Source organism: Protopterus annectens, chromosome 2.part1, assembly GCF_019279795.1.
Source record: "Protopterus annectens isolate FY-2018-M chromosome 2.part1, PAN1.0, whole genome shotgun sequence".
Lineage (NCBI taxonomy): Eukaryota > Metazoa > Chordata > Ceratodontiformes > Protopteridae > Protopterus > Protopterus annectens.
Window position 1 is genome coordinate 47,347,829 of NC_056729.1, and position 19,908 is coordinate 47,367,736.

The following is a 19,908-nucleotide window of genomic DNA, read 5'->3' on the forward strand; positions in this document are numbered from 1 at the left end:
CCAAGTAGCAGCTGAACAAATCTCATCCAAAGAGACCCTAGACAAAAAAGCTGCTGAGGTAGCCATAGATCGGGCAGAATGAGCCTCCAGTCTTCCTGGAAAAGACAAACCGCTATCCGAATAACACCCGGCCAATGCATTGTGAAATTCAGTGAGCAATAATCACTTTTGATACAGGTTTACCTAAGAAGGGCTTGGCATAGGACACAAAAAGCTGATCAGACTTGTGGAAAGGTTTAGCCCTGTGCAGATAAAACCTCAATTGCCCGTGTACGTCCAGTAAATGTAATTTGTATCCCCCTTTGTTCTGGTAGTTTGGAAAAAATACTGGTAAATTAATAATCTGATTAATATTGGCCTCCGAAGCTACCATGGGAAGGAAGGACGGATTAGTGCGACACTCTATCCTTGTGAAAGATCATGTAAGGGACTTTGATAGAAAGAGCTTGAAGCTCGGACACCCTTCTAGAAGATGTAATGGAAACCAAAAAGGCATTTTTTTCAGGTCAAAAATTATAGATCCACAGATGCCGCAGGCTCAAAAGGAGGAAAAAACAATGCCTGCAACAACAAAGTGAGGTCCCATGGAGGAATGGGGTCCTTAACTGGGGGGTCTGAGTAGAAAGGCACCTCTGAGAAAGGTTTTACAAAGTTTAGAAGAAGCCAACGAAGACATGTCTACCCCGACATGAAAATTAGAAATGGAGGCTAGTTGGACTTTCACCGTTGAGGAACTAGCACCTTGATGAAAAATGTTAGCTAGAAAATCTAAAACCGCTGAAAGCGGTGCAGTGAAGGGTCCAAAGAATAAACTTTTCTGGTGGACGATTTATGAGCTGCCACCAGAATGGATTTAACAGGACATGACAGGCCAGGAGTCCTAAGAATCATAGGAACCGAAGCAGTGAGCTTCAGACTGTCCAGATTTGGAGGAGGAATCCCCGAAGGATGTGAAAGCAGATCTGGGACCGGATCCAAGGTCCATGGTGGAACAACTAGATGAGACCTGAGTAAGGGAAACCAAACCTGTCGAGGCCAGAATAGAGTGATGAGGATCACAGTGCTCCCCAGCTTTCGGGCTTTCTGCAGAAATGTCAACATGAAGGGAAGAGGGGGATATGCATAAAAAAGCCCAGGAGGCCAAGCATGAATCAGAGCATCTCTGGAAGCTTCCCCCGGCGGAGGGTTCAGAGCGAAAAACTCACTGCATTTCGCATTGGAAGGAGATGCAAATAGATCACAGCAAGGACGACCTCACTATAGGAAGGTCTGTTCTGCTACTGAAGGCTTCAAAGACCACTCGTAAGGCATCAGGCTAGATCTGTTGAGCCTGTCCACTAAGATGTTTGACCATCAAGAGATGTGCGTTGCCACCAGAAAACGGCTGGTGGAGATCGCCCATTCCCACACTTTCATGACCTCTTGACATAAGGGATAAGATCTGGTTTCCTGATGTTTGTTGATATATCAGATCTTATCCCTTATGTTGTTGTCTGAATTGCAATCGTTCCCAAAGGAAGATGAGCATGGAGGGCCTGCAACACGAGAAGAACTGCTCTCATCTCTAGAACACTGACATGCAGATAAGTCTCGGAAGGGGACCAAGTGCCTTGGACTGTCCTTCCCGAGCAATGCCCCCCCAACCCAAGTACGGAGGCGTCCGTGGTTACCGTGGTTTGGGTAAAGGAGGGTGAAAAGGACGTCCCTTGAGGAGATACGGGGACTGAATCCACCACCAAAGGGAGTCCCTGCACACTTTTGAAATTCTCACTGGAAAGGACAAGGGAAGAACAGTGACCACTGAACCGCTGGAGTCCACTGCAGTACCCGCATATGAAGGTGTGCCATGGGGAGAAGATTTATCGTGGCCACCAAAGAACCTAAAGCTCTTAACACTGCTTCGGCTGTTGCTAAATGGGTCTGAAGAATGTGTAATACATGTAGCCTCAAGCTGCGTATTCTGTCTGAGGTAAGGAAAACCTTCGATTGTATTGTGTCCAGCCATGAACCAATGAAATCTAGCATCTAAACCAGGTGAAGAGCAGACTTGTTCATACTGATCGTAATGCCCAACTTCTTGGCTAACTGAAGGAAGGAGTCTCTGGCCTGACATAATAGATGCTCTGAGGGGGCGGTAAAGGGCCAAAAGAGCCAATCATCTAGGTATGGAAAGACCCGAATGCCCTGAAGCCTCAGGTGAGCCACTACTACTGCCATTACCTTGGAATAAACCCAGGCAGCTGTGGTGCGACCGAAGGGCTCGAAATTGGTAATGACTGGCTTCCAGCCGGAAGCGAAGGAACCTCCGGGAGCACCTGTGCATCTTGATGCGATAGTACGCATCCTGGAGGTCTATCGAGCACATCCAGTCTCTGTCTTCCAGATAAGGCAGAATAGATTGAATCATGACCATCCGGAATTTTGTCTTGGTTACGGACAGGTTCAATTGGGACAGATCCAATATTGGTCTGATCTTTTTTGGCACTAAAAAGAAAGTACAGTTTTGTACCTACCATAAATGTAGATGTTCGAGTATAAACACTGCTGCAGTCATTACACTTGGGTTATCCTGCAGTCAGGCGGTCCCGCAGTCGGCCAGAGTTCCAAAGTCTTGGTCCGGCGTCGGTTGCTGTTGCCTCCTCCCTGACGTCAGTGCGACAGGGGTATATAAGATGCAGCCGACGCCATTTTCTTCATTTTTTCTTGCCCCAGATGTCAGGTGCCCCCAAATAGGTAGGCAATTCAAATTGCTAGTAAAAAATACAAAAGAAAAGCAAACAACCATTTTTAGTTACCAGCAAATACTCCCCATAGGTAATAAAGGGTAGATGCCCTAGGTAAGTACCAGAAAATAAGAGGGAGGAGTGATAGATCTAAATACTGGATCGAATGTGCCCGCTCCTGTGGGAGAAGGCCCTGGCAAGACCCCCATCTGGATTTGAGTGTGGATAAATCTCCACATCATCTTGTCCATCTCTGCTTCAGATAGGCTCTGGGTAGAGCAGGACGCCACTGAAGTGGGCCGGGAGAGCCGGTGGGGAGAAGGCCTGGGGGTGACTGGCTAACTAGAACTTCGGGCTCAGGGGAGAACCTTGGGGACCTGAGCCACGGTGAAACCGGCCTGGAAACAGGCTTAGTCTTTGGCAGAGGGCCGGCCTCCGAACAGCAGTCAAGGGAGCGCTTGCGAGGCCAGTCCTTCTTGATCTTATCCCCTTCCCCAGGCATCTTGGTGGGAGGGTGAGTCCCAGAGGCCGAGGAAGGGGAAGATGAAGTAGCAGCCGCTGCTTTCTTAGTGGGGGAAAGTGGGACATCCATCCCAGCAGTGGAGGGCAACAGGCCCTTGACAATCAGTTTGTCCCACCTGCCCTTAAGTGCTCTGGGGTTAAACCCAGCGCAAATAAGACAGGGGGACTGGAGGTGAGCCACCCCCAAACAAATCATGCACAGAGTGTGGCCATCTGCCGAGGAAAGCTTATGGCCACACTCTGTGCACCTTTTGAAACCAGGCTTCGGAGCGTCCGCCATACCTTAGCCGGTTCAAAGGAAACACACACGCGCACACACACACACACACACACACACACACACACACACACACACACACACACACACACACACTACCATGAGGACAGAAAAGAGGGTAGGAAGATAGAAAAGCATAAAAGAAACAAGCTATGAAGAACCCCAAAAAGGTACAGAAAGGTTAAGAGTGAAAAGATAGGTAAAAAAGTCCAAAAAAGTCAAAAATCACTTTTTACACAGCAACACTACCACAATGAATCTCGGACCACACTGCTTCTTCTCAGGCGGCAAAAGAGATCTGAAGGGAGAAGGGAGACAAGAAGATTATGGGTAAGAGGAGGACCGTCGAGCTCAGAGCCATAGCTGGAAAATGTGGCAGTGTTGGATCTGATATGGATCCGAGGACCTACAGGTTGAAGAGCAAATGAAGTAAACTACTTCAGATGATATATGCACTGGCCAGTACTTCTCTTGACAATGAAAGATGAGTTCTTAAGAAAAAGGCAGCAGAAAAAAATAATGGAGAAATAATAACAGTCATGTGAACATCTCCAAGATTGTCTTTCCTTGGTAAAGCATCTTGATAATTGCGATGCATAGCTAGGCTTAAAAAGGCCCATGTGGTTGTTAGCCAAGTAAACACCTATGAACAATTGTACACTTAGTTACAAAAGATTTGTATGTCCTTAAGTTATTCTGGCAATGGAAGAATCTGCTTGGAGATGACCTTTGAGAAAAGTATACCTCATGTATGTCTGACTCAATGAACTGAGAAGACAAGATTTATTTATTTTTTATTTATTTTTTATTTTACATTTGTTAACCGGGCTAGTCTAACTGGATATATTTCCATTTTCAGTAGAGGCCTGGGGAGAAAAGCTCCGGCAGTTATACAACTTAGAAAATCATCCACAGGGATTAAAATAAAAATAAAAATAAAAATTACAAGTAAATAATGTTTAAAATTAAAAAGTATGCCTTGTAGGAAGTAGTAATAATATAGAGTAGGAATTACTCTTTAGGCATATCAAATTAGGAACAACAGTTAGTAAGTCAAACAAGGAGTGAGCATGTAACAATCAATTTAGAGTATAAGTAGTTGAAGTAAGAGTAGAAGAAATAAGAAGTAGCAGGAGGTGTAATTAGAAAAAGAAGAAGAGAGGAAGAAGATTAGTCAGGATTGCTGCAGGGGCATAGCCAGTGAGAATTTAGGTGTTTTTTGAGGTTGTGTTTAAATAGAGGCAAGGAAGAAAGTAATGTTAGTTCATTTGGCAGTAGGTTCCAGATTTTTCCAACAGTGTTAGAAAAAAGAGAGTCTCCAGCCAGGTTATTAGACTTGCATATACAGGCAAGGAGTTTGCTGGAAGAGCGCAGGGAGCTAAGATTTTTGTACTGGAGGATGAGATTGGAGAGTATAGGAGTGTTGTTGGGTTGGTAGAAGATCTTGTGGGCAATGGTGAGTTGGGATACTATCAGTTGGTTTTGAAGTTCCAGCCAGCCTAGTTGCCTTAGATTCAAACAGTGGTGGGTTCTAAAGGGATTGCCGGTTGCAAATCTGGCAATGTTATTATAAGAATTTTTTAGTTTGGTAAGATTATTTTTCTTTAGGTTAGTATATATGGGCGAAGCATACAGAAGAGTTGATATTAAGTGAGAGTGAGCAATTTTAGTTCTGGCTATAGGGGTGAGGAAAGCTTTGATCCTGTATAAGGAACCAATTTTTCTATTGACAGTTTTGATGGTGTTATTTATGTGGGTATCAAAAGTAAGGTGATTGTCAATAGTTATTCCGAGCAGTTTGGTGGTTGTATCAGGAAGTATGATAGTGCTGTTATTGGAGGACACAGAGAAATCAATGGGTAAGGTTTTATTGGTGGGTGTGAAGAGGAGGAGCTTAGTTTTTTTAGCATTGAGAAGGAGGCATCTCTTAGTAAACCATGTTTCTACTATGTTAAATACATCTTGGGTTAGAGAGTGTAGTTCTGAAGGGGAGTTTGCTGAGCATACTAGGGTAGAATTGTCTGCATATTGAATGCAGGTGGCTTGTGGGAGTGCTAGATGGAGGTCATTGATAAATAATGAAAAGAGCGGTGGTCCTAGAATAGAGCCTTGAGGGACTCCGAGGGTTACTGGCTGGAAGGATGATGTATTGTTTTGCCAGAGAACTGCTTGTTGCCTATTGCTAAGGTAGGATCTGAACCATTTAATAGTCAGGTGATCGAAGGCAAGGGATTCTAGAGTGTTGATGAGGAGGGCATGGTTGACCATGTCAAAAGCCTTTGAGAGGTCAATAAATAGAGCAGATGAGAGGATATTGTTATCGCGGTTTCTGTTGAAGGTATCAATAAAAGATAGTAGAGCAGTTGTGGTACTATGTGATGGCCTAAAGCCATGTTGGCAGTTTGCTATTATGTTATGTTGAGATAAATGGTGTAGTACTTGTTGGTGAATGCATTTTTCCATTATTTTAGATAGAGGAGATAATAGAGCTATTGGTCTGTAATTAGAGTAATCATTTGAATTGCCGCCTTTATGAAGGGGAATAATATGGGAGATTTTCCAAATGTCAGGAATGGTTCCTTCTTTAATGGTTCTGTTAATGAGGATGGATACAGGGTATGCAATTACCTTAGCTGCTTTTTCAGGTATTCTGATGGTATTTGGTCGGCAGAAGGGGTACTAGGTTTAAGTTTTTGGATGATTTTACAGATGAAAGTAGTAGAGATGGGTTGCAGTTTAAAAGTTGGTAGAGAAAATGATCTGGTAGTAGAAGGGCTTGAGTTATCTGGGATTAGTTGACTAGCTAGAGATTGAATGGTCTCTGTAAAGAAGGTATTGAATGAATTGGCAGTTTGAAGGGGGGTATTAGGATCAGTGTCAAGAGGGGTAGGTGTGTGAGAGCGTCCAGGGAAAGGAGTTTGTTTATACTGGACCAAAACTTTTGGGGATTATTTTGATGAGTTTGCTGTAACTTACAGTAATAGTTCTTTTTGTCCATAAGAATTGCCTTTTCAGTGCAATTTCTCAGTTCCCTGAAGTAATGTTGATCAGAGATATTTTTGTTAGCCCTCCACTTAGCCCAGGATTTGTTTCTTAGTAGAATTTTTTGTCTAGTTTCTTTAGAGAGCCAGGGGGCTGGTTTGGATTTCATACGGATAGACCGTACAGGTGCATGTTTGTCCAGGATGGATAAAAACGCAGTGTTTAGATATTTTATAGCTTCATCAAGTGGTAGAGTTTTTAAGGGGTTCCAGTTACAGGCACTGAGTTCATTTTGGAATGATTCTTGGTTGAAGTGTTTATTAGAACGTGCAGTCCTAAAAGTAGAGGGTTTAGGCAGATCATGTTTTTGTTTAATAATGTTGGTTAAAGCATGATCACTTAAATCATCTGGGAGAGTGCCTACCTTATAGGCATATTTATGTCTGTTTATAAGTATCCAGTCTAAGGTACTCTCTTTATTGTTTGGTTTGTTGATTCTGGTTGTGGAGGTGATTGTTTGAGTGAAGCCATGGAGGTTAATGTGAGAGGTGGGGTTATCTGCATTAACACTTTTCCAGTCAGTATTAAAATCGCCTAGTATTACTGTTTCTTGGGGGTAAGCTGAGGATATCCAGTTTAGTATACCTTCGATAATGGTGATGTTATTGCCAGGTGGTAGGTAGATACAGATAATATATAAAGCTTTATTTGGGTTCATTTGGAGTTTGGTGGCCAGGATTTCAGCATTGCTATCATGAGGTGGGTTACATGGTAATGTGGAGATATGGAATCCATCTTTGAATAGTACTGCTACACCCCCTCCCTTTTGTCTTATTCAGTCAAGTCTAACTATGTTATATCCTTGGGGGGTAACTTCGTTGTCTTTGGTTCCTGGTTTTAACCAAGTTTCTGTCAGGCAAAGGATATCAAAGGAGTGAGTATCTATAAAAAGGGCATGGAGATGGGCTACTTTATTGTTAAGACTGCAAATATTCAGATGTCCTATTAAGAGTGAGTAGGGGAGTTTAGGTTGGGTAGTAAGGGTAGCAGGTTTGGCTGGGCCAGGGTTGGGGTGGAGGTCCCCATCTAGTAAGGAGACACTGAGGGGTTTTATTTGTAAGTTATATTTTAGAAAAAATAGATATTTATCTTTTTTTATTGTAAGATTGTTATATTTGAAGTGGGAGAGTCAGTGGTATTTGGGTAATAGATAGGTAGGAGTGGAAGTGATATAGGTCAGATTGCAAGTGAGTATAGAGGTGTATATAGCTGTTTGTTTATGAGAGTGATTAAAAAAGTAATGGTGCTGTTTTTCGAAGGAAGTGAGGAGGTAGGTAGAGGTGAGGATAGTAGTAAATATAGCTAGGAATATTGGATACATTGGAGTAGAAGTCATATTTACAGAAGTTGGTTATAAGAAGAGTTAGACAGCAGGTTAAGGTTTTATAAAAGAATGGATAAGGTGGGTGTAGATAGGGGGAAATAGTTCTGTTAGTTAGGGGGGTAAGATGGTGAGGGATATATCAGACTTCTTTAAGAATGAAGTTAACAATTCACAAATGAGGCAGCTGTACATTGGATTAAGGGTCAGGAAGGTATGCTGACAAAGCTGACTATTCAATGCTCCTGTCCTAAAAATGCTCGAGTTTTCTAGTCCTATACATCATCAGTCATCGTGTTCGATGGAAACAATAAAAGTACCCTGCTTTTGTTGAACAAAGGAAAACAAAATGGAGATCTCAGGGAGCATGACTTGTCCTCTATATGCATTCTCTCTGTGACCATATCCATAGCAGGAAAAAACAGCCATAGGACTTACTAGATTGATGGACAGTAGTATGAGAACTGTAAGAGAATTAACTAAGCCTCTGTTTTTTGTCTCTCAGCTTTTTGGCATAACTCCAAATCACAAATGCCCGAAAGACCTTACACAAATATAGTGAGCCAAAGGTTCACCAACAAGGGTTCTGTACCAAAAAAAATGTTTTCAACAAGCTATTGAAAAATATGTACTTAGAGGCAACACTATACACAAATGTATAACTCAACATTAAAGAAATACATGCAGTTCTCAATGAAGTAGGCAAGTTTACTTCTAAAGGGTTGCTCATGCAAATGAAAGCACTGAAATAAGATAGAGAAGTTAATAAACATGTTGTCCACATATGGTATCATGGAGGATGAATGGACTGCCTGACCATGTGAACATGAAGATTTCTGTAGTACGAACCATCCTGGTTATAAAATGACCTTTCAACATATGACAGGGGACACACTAAAGATTCTGTAGGCATTAGCCTTCTGGATCCTATAACAGTTACTTGACATGATGCTGCAGCATACAGAGTAGCATCCATAGTTTCCATAGACAAAGGAGGTGAGAACCAACTCCATACAGAAATTCTATAAGATTCCTGGGACCCTGGGGGCCAATAACTACCCCAGCATTCCCAACATGGCACCACCTGCTCCACACAATATCTGGTATATCAACTGCCAAGTAGTATGGAATGCACAGGGTATATACACAATGTGTCTGTGTGTCACCCAAGCAGCTTCCATGGTTTCCACAGCTGGCACATGTGCAACCTGTACCAGCTACTCAGCAGGGTGGCATCCTTGAGGGTCATGTAGTTAGCATCTGCGCACACTGTCAAAGAAACAGGACAGGTTATATAGTACCTACTGAAGCAGGAAGCAGGCCACATGTAACGGTGTCCACTGCTATGTGTTGCAGGTGATGCAGAATGTGACAGAGATGGCATCCAACAAAGCACATCTGGAGACTTTGACCACAGTCAAATGTGTGTGTGTATGTTTGGACTTCTCAGGGGATGCATCCAGTGCCTGGACATGTGACACTGTACTGCAGAACACACCTGAGAGCTGCAGCCAGGTATTTGTGGTATGTGATATGTTGCATATTATAGAAGCACAGAAGTAGATAGAAGTTCTGATTGATGGGGAGTCAGAGCCAATTCCAACTCCCAAGCAGCTGCAAAGCATAGAAAGTAGGCCTGAACAAGATGCCAGTACCTCTTAAAATGCATTTGAGTACATTTGCATGTACACACACACACACACACACACACACACACACACACAGAGTACTGCTTGGACAGGGAGTCAGGTGCGGAATCACTGGAGAGTCTGACTGCATCAGCACCCCATGCAACGCAGAGGCAGGTTCAATGCAGTGAACCTATGAGGTAGTCACACACCTGAGACAGAGTAAAAAGGATGAACATTGTAAAAGTACTTAAACCATCTTTACAAACTGCATCAACATTTACCTTTTCCACATTTTGATTTTCTTACTGGAACGTTTGAAGAGATATCCTTCAATTGGAATGTCATTCAGTGGATTGCTTAGAAGCTCTATTTCAGAGTCAACAGAGCTATCCTAAAAAAATTACAACAGTAAGGAAATGGAAAAAGGAAATAAAACTATTACTGCAATTAAAAGTGCACAAATTGTTGCTTATAAAATAAAGGATATAAAGAATTACCAAACTGTAATACTATATTTTTTTATACCAAACTACTTTAATCCAGATGACTTCTCATCAAAAGTACCTCCACCTGACTCGCTCATTAGCTTAACAGTGAAAGATGGATGCAGTCAAGCCTAGGATCATAATGATAAGCAGACCAAAGATTTGGTTTCTACATACCCATCAACCAGATCTAGACAAATGCAATAACCCAACTATATGAGGGATACTCACATTCCTTCAAGCCCTCCATGTATGAAGCTGCCCTTCTTATTCACTAAGAGACAGCAACCACATGCGCCTTCCTTTCTGTGGCTCTACAGGATCACAGCACTAGTAAACATTTTACAACTCTTGCGATGGAAAACACAAGCAAGACGGACCTCAGATAACTATTTGCCTTTTTATCAGATACTTCTCATTAACTTAGGCCAATGTTAAGATGGCTAGATACAGCATGTCTTCTGTATAGGGATAGCTTTTGCACCACAACCTAAAATAAACTAACAGGCTGTCCACAGCAAACTAAAGCTTGGAATTCTGTTGTCTAAAACAGAAATATTAACACTTCCTCATGACAGTAACTTACATAGATATTAACACTGCTACATTATCACTATTTACATGACTTACTCAAAGTTAAATCAACACATTCACTAACTGAAATGCAGAAATTTAAAACTACTTCATAGCGTAAATTCATTTTCAAAAACTACCCACTTTTGAGACATGTAAGTTAAAGTTACTGCACTACACAATGCTGTTACCTGACAGATAATGCCAAATAATATAGAATTTATATATAACAGCAGTGCTATCACTAAAAATATGTATATCAACACAGGGACATGTTGAGATGTTGGCCAGAACTTATACCAGCTCTCATCAGCTGCAAGGCACAGAAAGTAAGACTGAACAAGATGCCAGTCCATCTCAGAATGCGCTCGTACATTTGTGTGTAAAAACACATGCACGCACACACAGATACACAACAAGTAAATCTGCAGGATCACCAATTCACCTAAGGCATATCTTTGCGATTTGGAAGGAAACCACAACATCCAGCAAAAACATACCTGAAAACTAAGGACATTTATACTCCATACAGGCAATACCACGGTCGGGAAGCCTACACTAGTATCATGTTAAAGTCTCTATCTGTACTTTCTGAAGCAAATATAAGTAAGAAAATGTTGGAAATGGGCAATGTCTTTATGAGACACATTACCATATTTTACATTTTTTGATGCAAAAGGCGAGTTATTTCATTTTTTCCATTTTTTAACTTGCAGTTTTGTTGATCAGAATAGCCCTTCACATTTTCCTTGGGGCTGAAAACTGCTGCTAAGACATCCTGAGTGATCTCACAGTCTCTCACTACCTACATTTGTGTATAAGCTACTATTATTCAATGCCTAACTGCAACAAGAGGAAAGTCTTATTTTCTAGAAAAACAAGTCATCTCCTGTATCTTGCAGGTGGAACTCCTGACACTAAAACAAATAATGATGCATTACTGAAAATGGAAGTTATTTAATCATAATGTTACAACCTTTTCTTCCTAGTCCATCCAATACTACTACCGGGATGTGATCCAGCCATACTGCTAGTGCTCATGCCTCAAACTCCTTCAAGAAAAATCTCCCAAGATTCCCTTGTGCTCTCTCTTCCTTTAGATCAAGTTTGCTGACTATGTGCTAAGGACCTGGAGGACAATACCATGAAGTCATAAATAGGAAAAGAACAGTACGGCTTCAAGTGGGTCTACCAGGTCCCACAAGAAAAGTGATGGCTTGGATGAGGGAAAGAGGGATGGATGTCATACCGGACAGACTGGAATGAAAAGGACTCGGTGTTATAAGTGCATAATGTCCACCTCCTTTTTCATACAGTCTATCATATATAATTATTGGGACAGAATCCCAAGCTCCCTGAGTTTCCTGGTGGCATCATAACAGAATACCTCTGAGAACTGCAGCTTCAAAGGAGAGTCTAGCTCTAGAAGTGATGCCCACCTTGTAATGTTTGGCAGAGACATCATATGTACACCATGTTGCTGTTGTACAAATTTCATTTATTTTACATTTGTTGACCGGGCTAGTCTGGCTGGATACATGTCCATTTTCAGCAGAGGCCCAAGGAGAAAAGCTCCACTATATACTAGTAAATAATAATGATAAAAATAAATAAAAATAGCACAATAAGATAGAAATTATAAGCATGTAAAGAACTATTCCCAAGTAGCATAGTAACAGTGCAAAAGTAATATATCAAAACTAAACAGAGTGAGGATTTCTGTTTCAAAATCTTTGCAAGAGTTATTAAAGAAGAAATAAAGCAGCAACTCACGCAAGACTCTATTCAACTATTTACAATATTAACAATTTTGATAAACATTTTCTGTCAGGGCACTAGTTTTAAGAAACAGATTTCATCAGCTGGGTGATTTAGATACAAGGTGAGATGATAGGTTGCAGTAATATAAAGAGAAGTAGAATTTATAGGAAAAGTAATATCCAAGTGGATGGTAGGTGAACTACAGAGTAGGGGTAATGGTAGTTGATAGGGACATGAGGAAGAGTAGTGGAAAGAGCTGAAAAGGGAGATGGAAGCTGAGGTCAGTCAGGATTCGAGCAAGGGCATAGCCAGTGAGTTTTAAAATAGTTTCTTAGTTGTTTTTTGAAAAGTTGTGATGAGCCTAGAGTGGTCAGTTCTATGGGAAGTTTATTCCAGTATGAGCCAATGGTATTTGTAAACAAGGAGGCCCCAGCTTTATTGTGTGTTTTGAGGGTGGCCACTAGTAATTTGTTAGCTGAGTGAAGGGAAGTAAGATTCCTGTAAGGGACAACAAGGTTATTTAGTATGGGTGTCTTAGAAGGGTAATGGAGAATTTTATAGGTAATAACTAATTGATGTAGGAGAATGAGATTTTGAAGCTCAAGCTTTTTGATATTAACACAATGATGTGTGAGAAATGGGGAACCTGTGGCAAACCTGGCAATGCTGTGGTAGGCTGTGGCAAGTTTCTGAAGGTTAGATTTTGAAAGGTTTATAAAAGATGGGGAGGCATATAATAATGTAGAGATAAGATGAGTTTGGGCTAAAGACACCCTGGTGGTTGCTGTTAGAAAGGGCTTAAGTCTATAGAGGGCACCTATCTTTTTATTAAGAGTTTTGACAGTTAGGTCAATGTGATAATCAAAGTTTAGTTGTTTATCTATTGTAACACCTAGTAGTTTAGTGGAACTATCAGGTGTAATGATAGTGCCATTGTCAGACACAATAGAAAAGGAAAGAGGGGCAGATTTAAGGGTTGGAGAGAAAAGTAATAATTTAGTTTTTTTGGGATTAAGGAGACAGATAACTTGGAACCATTTTTCTGCTGCTGTAAAAACTTTTTGGGTGGAAGAATAAAGTTCAGCTGGAGATACAGCAGAACAGATGAGAGTTGAATCGTCTGCATATTGAATACATGAGGGTGTTGGGAGTGAAACAGACAGGTTGTTTATAAATATGGAGAAGAGAAGGGGTCCTAAGATGGATCCTTGTGGGACACCAATAGTGATCGGGAGCTGAGAGGAGAGATGGCTGTCCCAAAGGACTGCTTGTTGTCTATCTTTCAGATAAGAGTCAAACCAGTGCAATGCCAAAGGTTGAAGTGAGAGAGATTTCAAAGTGTCTAGCAAAAGTTGATGGTTGACCATATCAAAGGCTTTAGAGAAGTCAAGAAACAAAGCAGAAGAGTATAGGTTGTTATTGCGATTTTTGTTGATAGTGTCTGTGAAGGAGAGAAGAGCAGTGGAAGTGCTATGGAAAGGTCTAAAGCCATGTTGGAGTCTGAAAGTAGGCTATTATGTAAAAGATGATGTAAAAGTTGTTGGTGTATACAACGCTCCATGATTTTAGATAGTGGTGATAATAAGGTTATAGGACGGAAATTAGAAAGTTCATTAGAGTTTCCTCCTTTATGCAGAGGAATGATACGGGACACTTTCCAGAGGGAAGGGATAGTAGATTCGGTTATTGTTCTGTTAATTAAAATGGAGACTGGGTATGCTAGTTCTGATGATGCTAGCTGCAGATATTCAGCTGGTAGTTGGTCAGATGAAGGAGTGCACGGTTTAAGTTTTGAGAGTAACTTTTGTATATAGGTTGTGGAGACTGTACTGAATGTTAGAGTGGGGGTGTTATTTTGAGGGGAGGTGTTTTTAAGGGAAGTGTGGGGAGTCATGTTCTTTGCAAGAGAGGTGACTGTTTCAGTGAAGAAGTTGTTGAATGTATTGGCTAATAAGTTGGGTGGGTTCTGTGCTAAGTTAGTTGGAGTAGGTGTTTTGGTATTTCCTGGATGGAGCAGTTTATTGATTCCTGACCAGAATTTTTTGGGGTTATGATTTTGATTTTCTTGATATTGAAGGTAATAATTCTTTTTATCAAGATGGGTAAGTTTTTTTGTGGAATTTCTAAGGCGTTTGAAGTTTTGATGGTCAGTTGGGTTTTTAGTAGTTCTCCATTTTGTCCATAGTTTATTCCTTAATAGCATTGTTTGCTTGGTTTCTTTAGAAAGCCAAGGGGCAGCTTTGGATCCTGTTCTAATTAAGCGTGAGGGGGCATGATGCTCAAGAATTTGGAGGAATGTGTTGTTGAAATGGGCCACTGCTTCCTCCAGTGGAAGGTGTTTTAGAGCTGACCAGTTACATTGTTTGAGTTCATTGAGGAAAATAGGAAGGGTTAAAGTTTTTTTTGTTACGTATAGTACGATAGCTGGCCTGATTGAGATTGTTATTTGTTTGTTTAGTGATATAGGTGAGAAGGTGGTCGCTGATATTGTCAGGGAGTATACCAGTTTTATAAGAGAGGGGATTATTGTTGACCAATATCCAGTCTCGGAAAAGTTTCTGAAAAATGTCATGGAAACTGCCACACGTTATAGAATGAGCTCTTGATTTAGTTGGTAACATTTTATTTTTTGAAGAGTAAGCAAAGCATACGTAGTATAAAGAACTATCTGAACAGTTTTACTTTGGAGACCTTCCAACCTAAAGTACAGTTTTGTACCTACCATAAATGTAGATGTTCGAGGATCCACATTGCTGCAGTCCTAACTATTGGGTAGTCCGCTGTCCAGTCGGCCCGAATACCAAAGTATATGGCTGACGTCGGTCAGGGCGCATTAGACTGACGTCAGTACGTCAGGGTACTAATGCGCATGACCGACGTCATATCCTCAGTCTTTTCTTGCCCCAGATGTCAGAAGACCCTGAAAAGATAAGGCCAAAACCAAAAACTCCCAACATACCTGCACCAAAAATATGTACAATATATACAAAAATACCAGAATATAACCTCACCTACACAACCACCCCTAAACACAGAGGGGAAGGAGGGAGGGTAAATTGGACTGCAGCAATGTGGATCCTCGAACATCTACATTTATGGTAGGTACAAAACTGTACTATGTTCTTCATTCCACATTGCTGCAGTCCTAACTATTGGGTAGAATCCCAAAGCAGAGGTAAGGGAGGCTGGCAAATCATAAGGAAGCAGGAACTGACAACATGCCTTGCAAAATAGCTGTGGCAAAACCAGCTCTAGACTTAGAGTAGAGAGGAAGGTGATAATGCTTAGAGAAAGTATGCACTGAACTCCAAGTAGCTGCCTCCAAAATATCCTTAGTTGCCACCCCTTAGAAATGCTGTTGAAGTGGCAGTAGCCCTAGTGGAATGAGGCCGAATCCCAGCTGGAATCTCCTTGCCATGATGGGAATAACAAAATGCAATGCAAAACCCAATCCACCTAGAAATAGTTTGTTTTGACACAGGTTTGCCCTGAACTCAAAGCAAAAGAAACAAACAACTGCTGAGACTGCCTAAAATCCTTAGTCCTGCTCAAATAATAACGCAATTGCCTGTGTACATCTAAAGTGTGCAAAATCTTTTCCCCTTTATTTTGGGGATCTGCATAAAAAGTAGGCAAATGAATAGTTTGGTTTAAAGCCACACTAGAAACCACCTTAGGCATAAAGGAAGGATTAGTACGTAAAGATACCCTATCCTTATGAAAAATCAAAAAGGCTCTACCGCCATAAGGGCCTGCAACTCAGAAACCCTTCTTGCAGAAGTAATGGCCAACAAAAAGCAGTCTTCCATGACAAGTATTTCAATTCAGCAGTAGCCGCAGGCTCAAAAGGTTGTAGAGTAAGTTTCTCCAACACAAAATTGAGATCCCAAGCAGGAGTAGGAGCTCTACGTGGGGTCTTATATTCTTTGCCCTCTAAGAAATTGCTTGAACAAAGGATGCGAAAACAATGGTGGGTCACAATCATAGTGAGCTGAAATTGCTGCAGCATGAATCTTAATGGAAGAGAAAGACAAACCTTTGTCCAATAACTCAGTAAGATATTGAAGAGCCACACTCAAATTAGGCTCAGAAATCTCCAAATTGTTTGCTGCACTCCAAAATAAAAATCTCTTCCATTTTCCTGCGTACACTTTCCTTGTACTAGGTCTTCTGGCTTCCATAATCACATTTAAAACTTGTTGAGGAAGTTGAGACCTGCTGTCTTTCAAAACAGAATATGCCAGGCTGTTAGATGAAGAGAGTGAAGCTTGACATTGAGCAGGTGACCGTCCCTCTGAGACAACAGGTGTGGAATCAAGGGTAAAGGCCATGGAGGCTTCCTTACCAGACTCCTCAGTAATGGATACCAGTGCTGCCGAGGCCAATCTGGAGCTATTAAAATCATCCTTGGCTTGTCTTGTCTGACCTTTAGAAGCACCTTTGGTAGAAGAGACAGAGGTGGAAAAGCATACACATGAAGATTTTTCCAACTGAAAGAAAGAGCATCCACTTTCCAAGCTGTGTGATGAAACCTCTTTGTGCAAAACTTTGGCAGCTGGTGGTTTAGTGGAGAAGCGAACAGATCTATGTCTGGAGTTCCCCATGACACTGTCAATTTTTGAAATACATGAAGATCCAGTTTCCACTCGTGGGGATCCATGATTTGTCTGCTTAATACATCTGCTAAGGAGTTCTGTGCTCGGCAGAAACCTTGCCTGAAGAGTTAGTTGCAAGCTGAGCGCAGTCTCCCATAAAATCATTGCTTGCCTGCACAATGGGTAAGAATGTGTTCCCCTTGTTTGTTGATGTACCACATGACAGTTGTGTTGTCTGTTAGAATCAACACCTGCCCTGGAAGAAGTAACTCCTTGAAAGCCATTAATGCAAACTGGACTGCTAACATCTCTTTCATGTTGATATGTAGATGCTGTAGTCTGGCAGGCCACTTGTCTTGTATCCACTTTCCATTTAGATGAGCTCCCCAAGCAATGTCTGAGGCATCTGTCGTTAGAATCTGACTCGCCTCTGGCCGGGTCACAGAGAGTCCCTTGTTTAGGTGACATTCCTGAGCCCACCACAAAAATTCCTTTTGAATGCAAGGTATTATTTGAATGACAGTGTCCAAATCCTGGCAGTGCTGTGTCCATACATTTTGAGATACCATTGCAGCTTCCTCATATGCAGTTTGGCATTGGGAAGCACCAGAATACAAGATGCCATGAACCCTAAGGCTTGAAGGACTGTCCTTGCAGTCAGCCCGGACTGAAGAGATAGTTGATGGAAGTAACTGGAAAGATTCTTTTGTTTGTCCGGGGTTAAAAAGGCCATCTGGGCTGCTGTATTCAGTCTCACACCCAGAAAGCACATGTCTTGAGAGGGTACTAGACTGGACTTTATTTCATTCACAGAATACCCTAGGCATCTTAGCACTGCTATGACATATTCCAAATGCTGTAGAAGGTCTTCCTTTTCTTGAGCCAGAATCAGGCAGTCGTCCAAGTAAGGATAGATTTGAATTCCTTTTAGCCTGAAGTAAGCTATCACTGGAGCCAGAACCTTTGTGAATACTCTGGGCAGTAGATAAGCCAAAGGGCAATGCAGAGAACTGATAATGAGAATTTCCAGCTCGAAACGCAGATACTTCCTGCAACTTAGTCTTATAGGCACATGAAGGTAAGCTTCCTTGAGATCTAAAGTTACCATCCAGTGATCTTTGCCCAGCAGAGGTAAAAGCTGTTGTAACGTCAACATTTTGAACTTGGGAATGTCCAGATAAGTGTTGAGGATAGATAAATCCAAAATTGGTCTCCACGTGTTCCCCTTTTCGGTACTAGGAACAGGCGAGAATAAAATCCTAGGCCCCTTTCTGGCACAGGAACTGGCTGAATGGCCCCTATTTGGAGCAACAGAGAAATTTGCTTGTGAGCCTCTGTTCTTTGTAGAGGAGGAATGTCTGGCATGCCTTTGAAAGGAGGCAAGGTATGGAAATAAAACCTGTAACCGTGGTGAATGATATCCAGAACCCATCTGTCTTGGGTAAGTAAATCCCAATTTTCTTTGAAAAGAGACAGCCTTCCTCCCAAAGGTGCTGCCAGGCGAGAATGTACTGGCAGCTGAAAAGGCAGGTCATTGGGTCTGCTTACGAAAGGACTGACCCCTGCCCTCACCAGAAGTCTGAGCAGGGGAACTCCCTGTCCTAGGCCTAAAAGAACCTTGAGCTCTGCCCCTACCACGTCTAGACCTACCCCTAGACTGGGAATCATAAGCAGGATAAGTCCATCCCTTAGAAGGCCAATTTCTACTAAACTTGGAGGCTGCACCTGCAAATACTCCTTAACAGTTTGCATAGACTTAGCCTTGTCCTCCATTTTCTTTAAAACTGCTTCCACAGGCGAACCAAACAACACATCAGACTGTAAAGGAGCATCCAAAATCCTTGTTTTAACATGCTCAGCTAAATTCTGATCTCTCAACCAGGCGTGCCTCGAAGAACAGAACCAGTGGCAGCCACCCTCGAGGAGGCCTGCACAGCATCAAAACCACACTGCAAGGAATGTTTACCCACCTGTTCAGACACATGAACTAAATCCTGCAACTCTTTACACTCAATACCTTCTGCCAGAGCATCCACCTTAGATTTCAATTGTGAAAGGAGATAATTCTGATATTTTAACATGTGAAACTGACAATTCAACGCCCTCATGGCTAAAGTGGAAGAAGTATACACTTTCTTTCCCCATCTATCCAAAGCCCTTGCCTCTTTATCAGGAGGAACAGGATTTTTAACAACAGAGGCCTTCACACCTTTAGGCCCCTGAGAGACAGTTTCTGGGTCTGCCCTAGGACTCTTAAAAAGATACTTATGAGCTTCAGGCACCCTATAGTACCTATCCGGTTTAACTGGGGCAGGAGGCAAAGAATCAGGATTCAGGGAAGCCTCTGCAAAAATATCTTCCACCACATTCAGAACAGGAGGTATAGCTAAAAGCCTATGCTGGGGTAAAAACAAGAATTCCCTAAGCCTCTTCCTGGAATCAGAGAAATCTTGACCTTCCCATTTAAAATGCTCCCTCATGGAATGCAGAGTCTCTGAAAATGAAAAATCCTCAGGAGGAGAAGCTGAAGGAGTAGAATCATCCACATCAGAATCAGAATAAGGAGGATACTCCTGCAAGTCTTCAGCCGAAGACTCAGAAGCCTCCGAACAATGCTCAAAACTCTCAAACTCAGGTTCCACCCTAGGCCTCTTATCAGGAGGGGGCATAGAACCTCTAATCATAGTAATCAAATCCTCTGCCATTTTAAGCATATGTTTCGTAGGCAAAGACCCTGAAGCACTAGGAGAAACCCCCACTGAAGCTAAACTTGGCCTGCCTCTCAAAGAAGCCTTGGAAACAGAAGGGGAGGCTCTAACCACCTTAGGAAGAGAGGGAAGAACAGCCACCTGAGAACCGCCCTCAGCCTGGCCTACTTCCTGAGAGGATACATCCTGTAACAGTAAAGTCTCTCCCTGAGACTCCAAAGAAACTCCTGGCAGAACCTCCGGCTCCACTGGGCCTTCTAAAGAACCGAC

General features: G+C 42.0%; 1 protein-coding gene across 1 annotated transcript in view; it reads right to left on the reverse strand.

The window, feature by feature from the left end:
- The window catches only part of LOC122793960 (arf-GAP with coiled-coil, ANK repeat and PH domain-containing protein 2-like), a 930,687-nt gene that overhangs the window by 735,620 nt on the left and 175,159 nt on the right, over positions 1 to 19,908 (reverse strand). Inside the window, exon 5 of the mRNA XM_044062015.1 lies at positions 9,798 to 9,907. Coding sequence (XP_043917950.1) covers positions 9,798 to 9,907 — 110 coding nt within the window. The remainder of the gene's footprint in view (positions 1 to 9,797; positions 9,908 to 19,908) is intronic.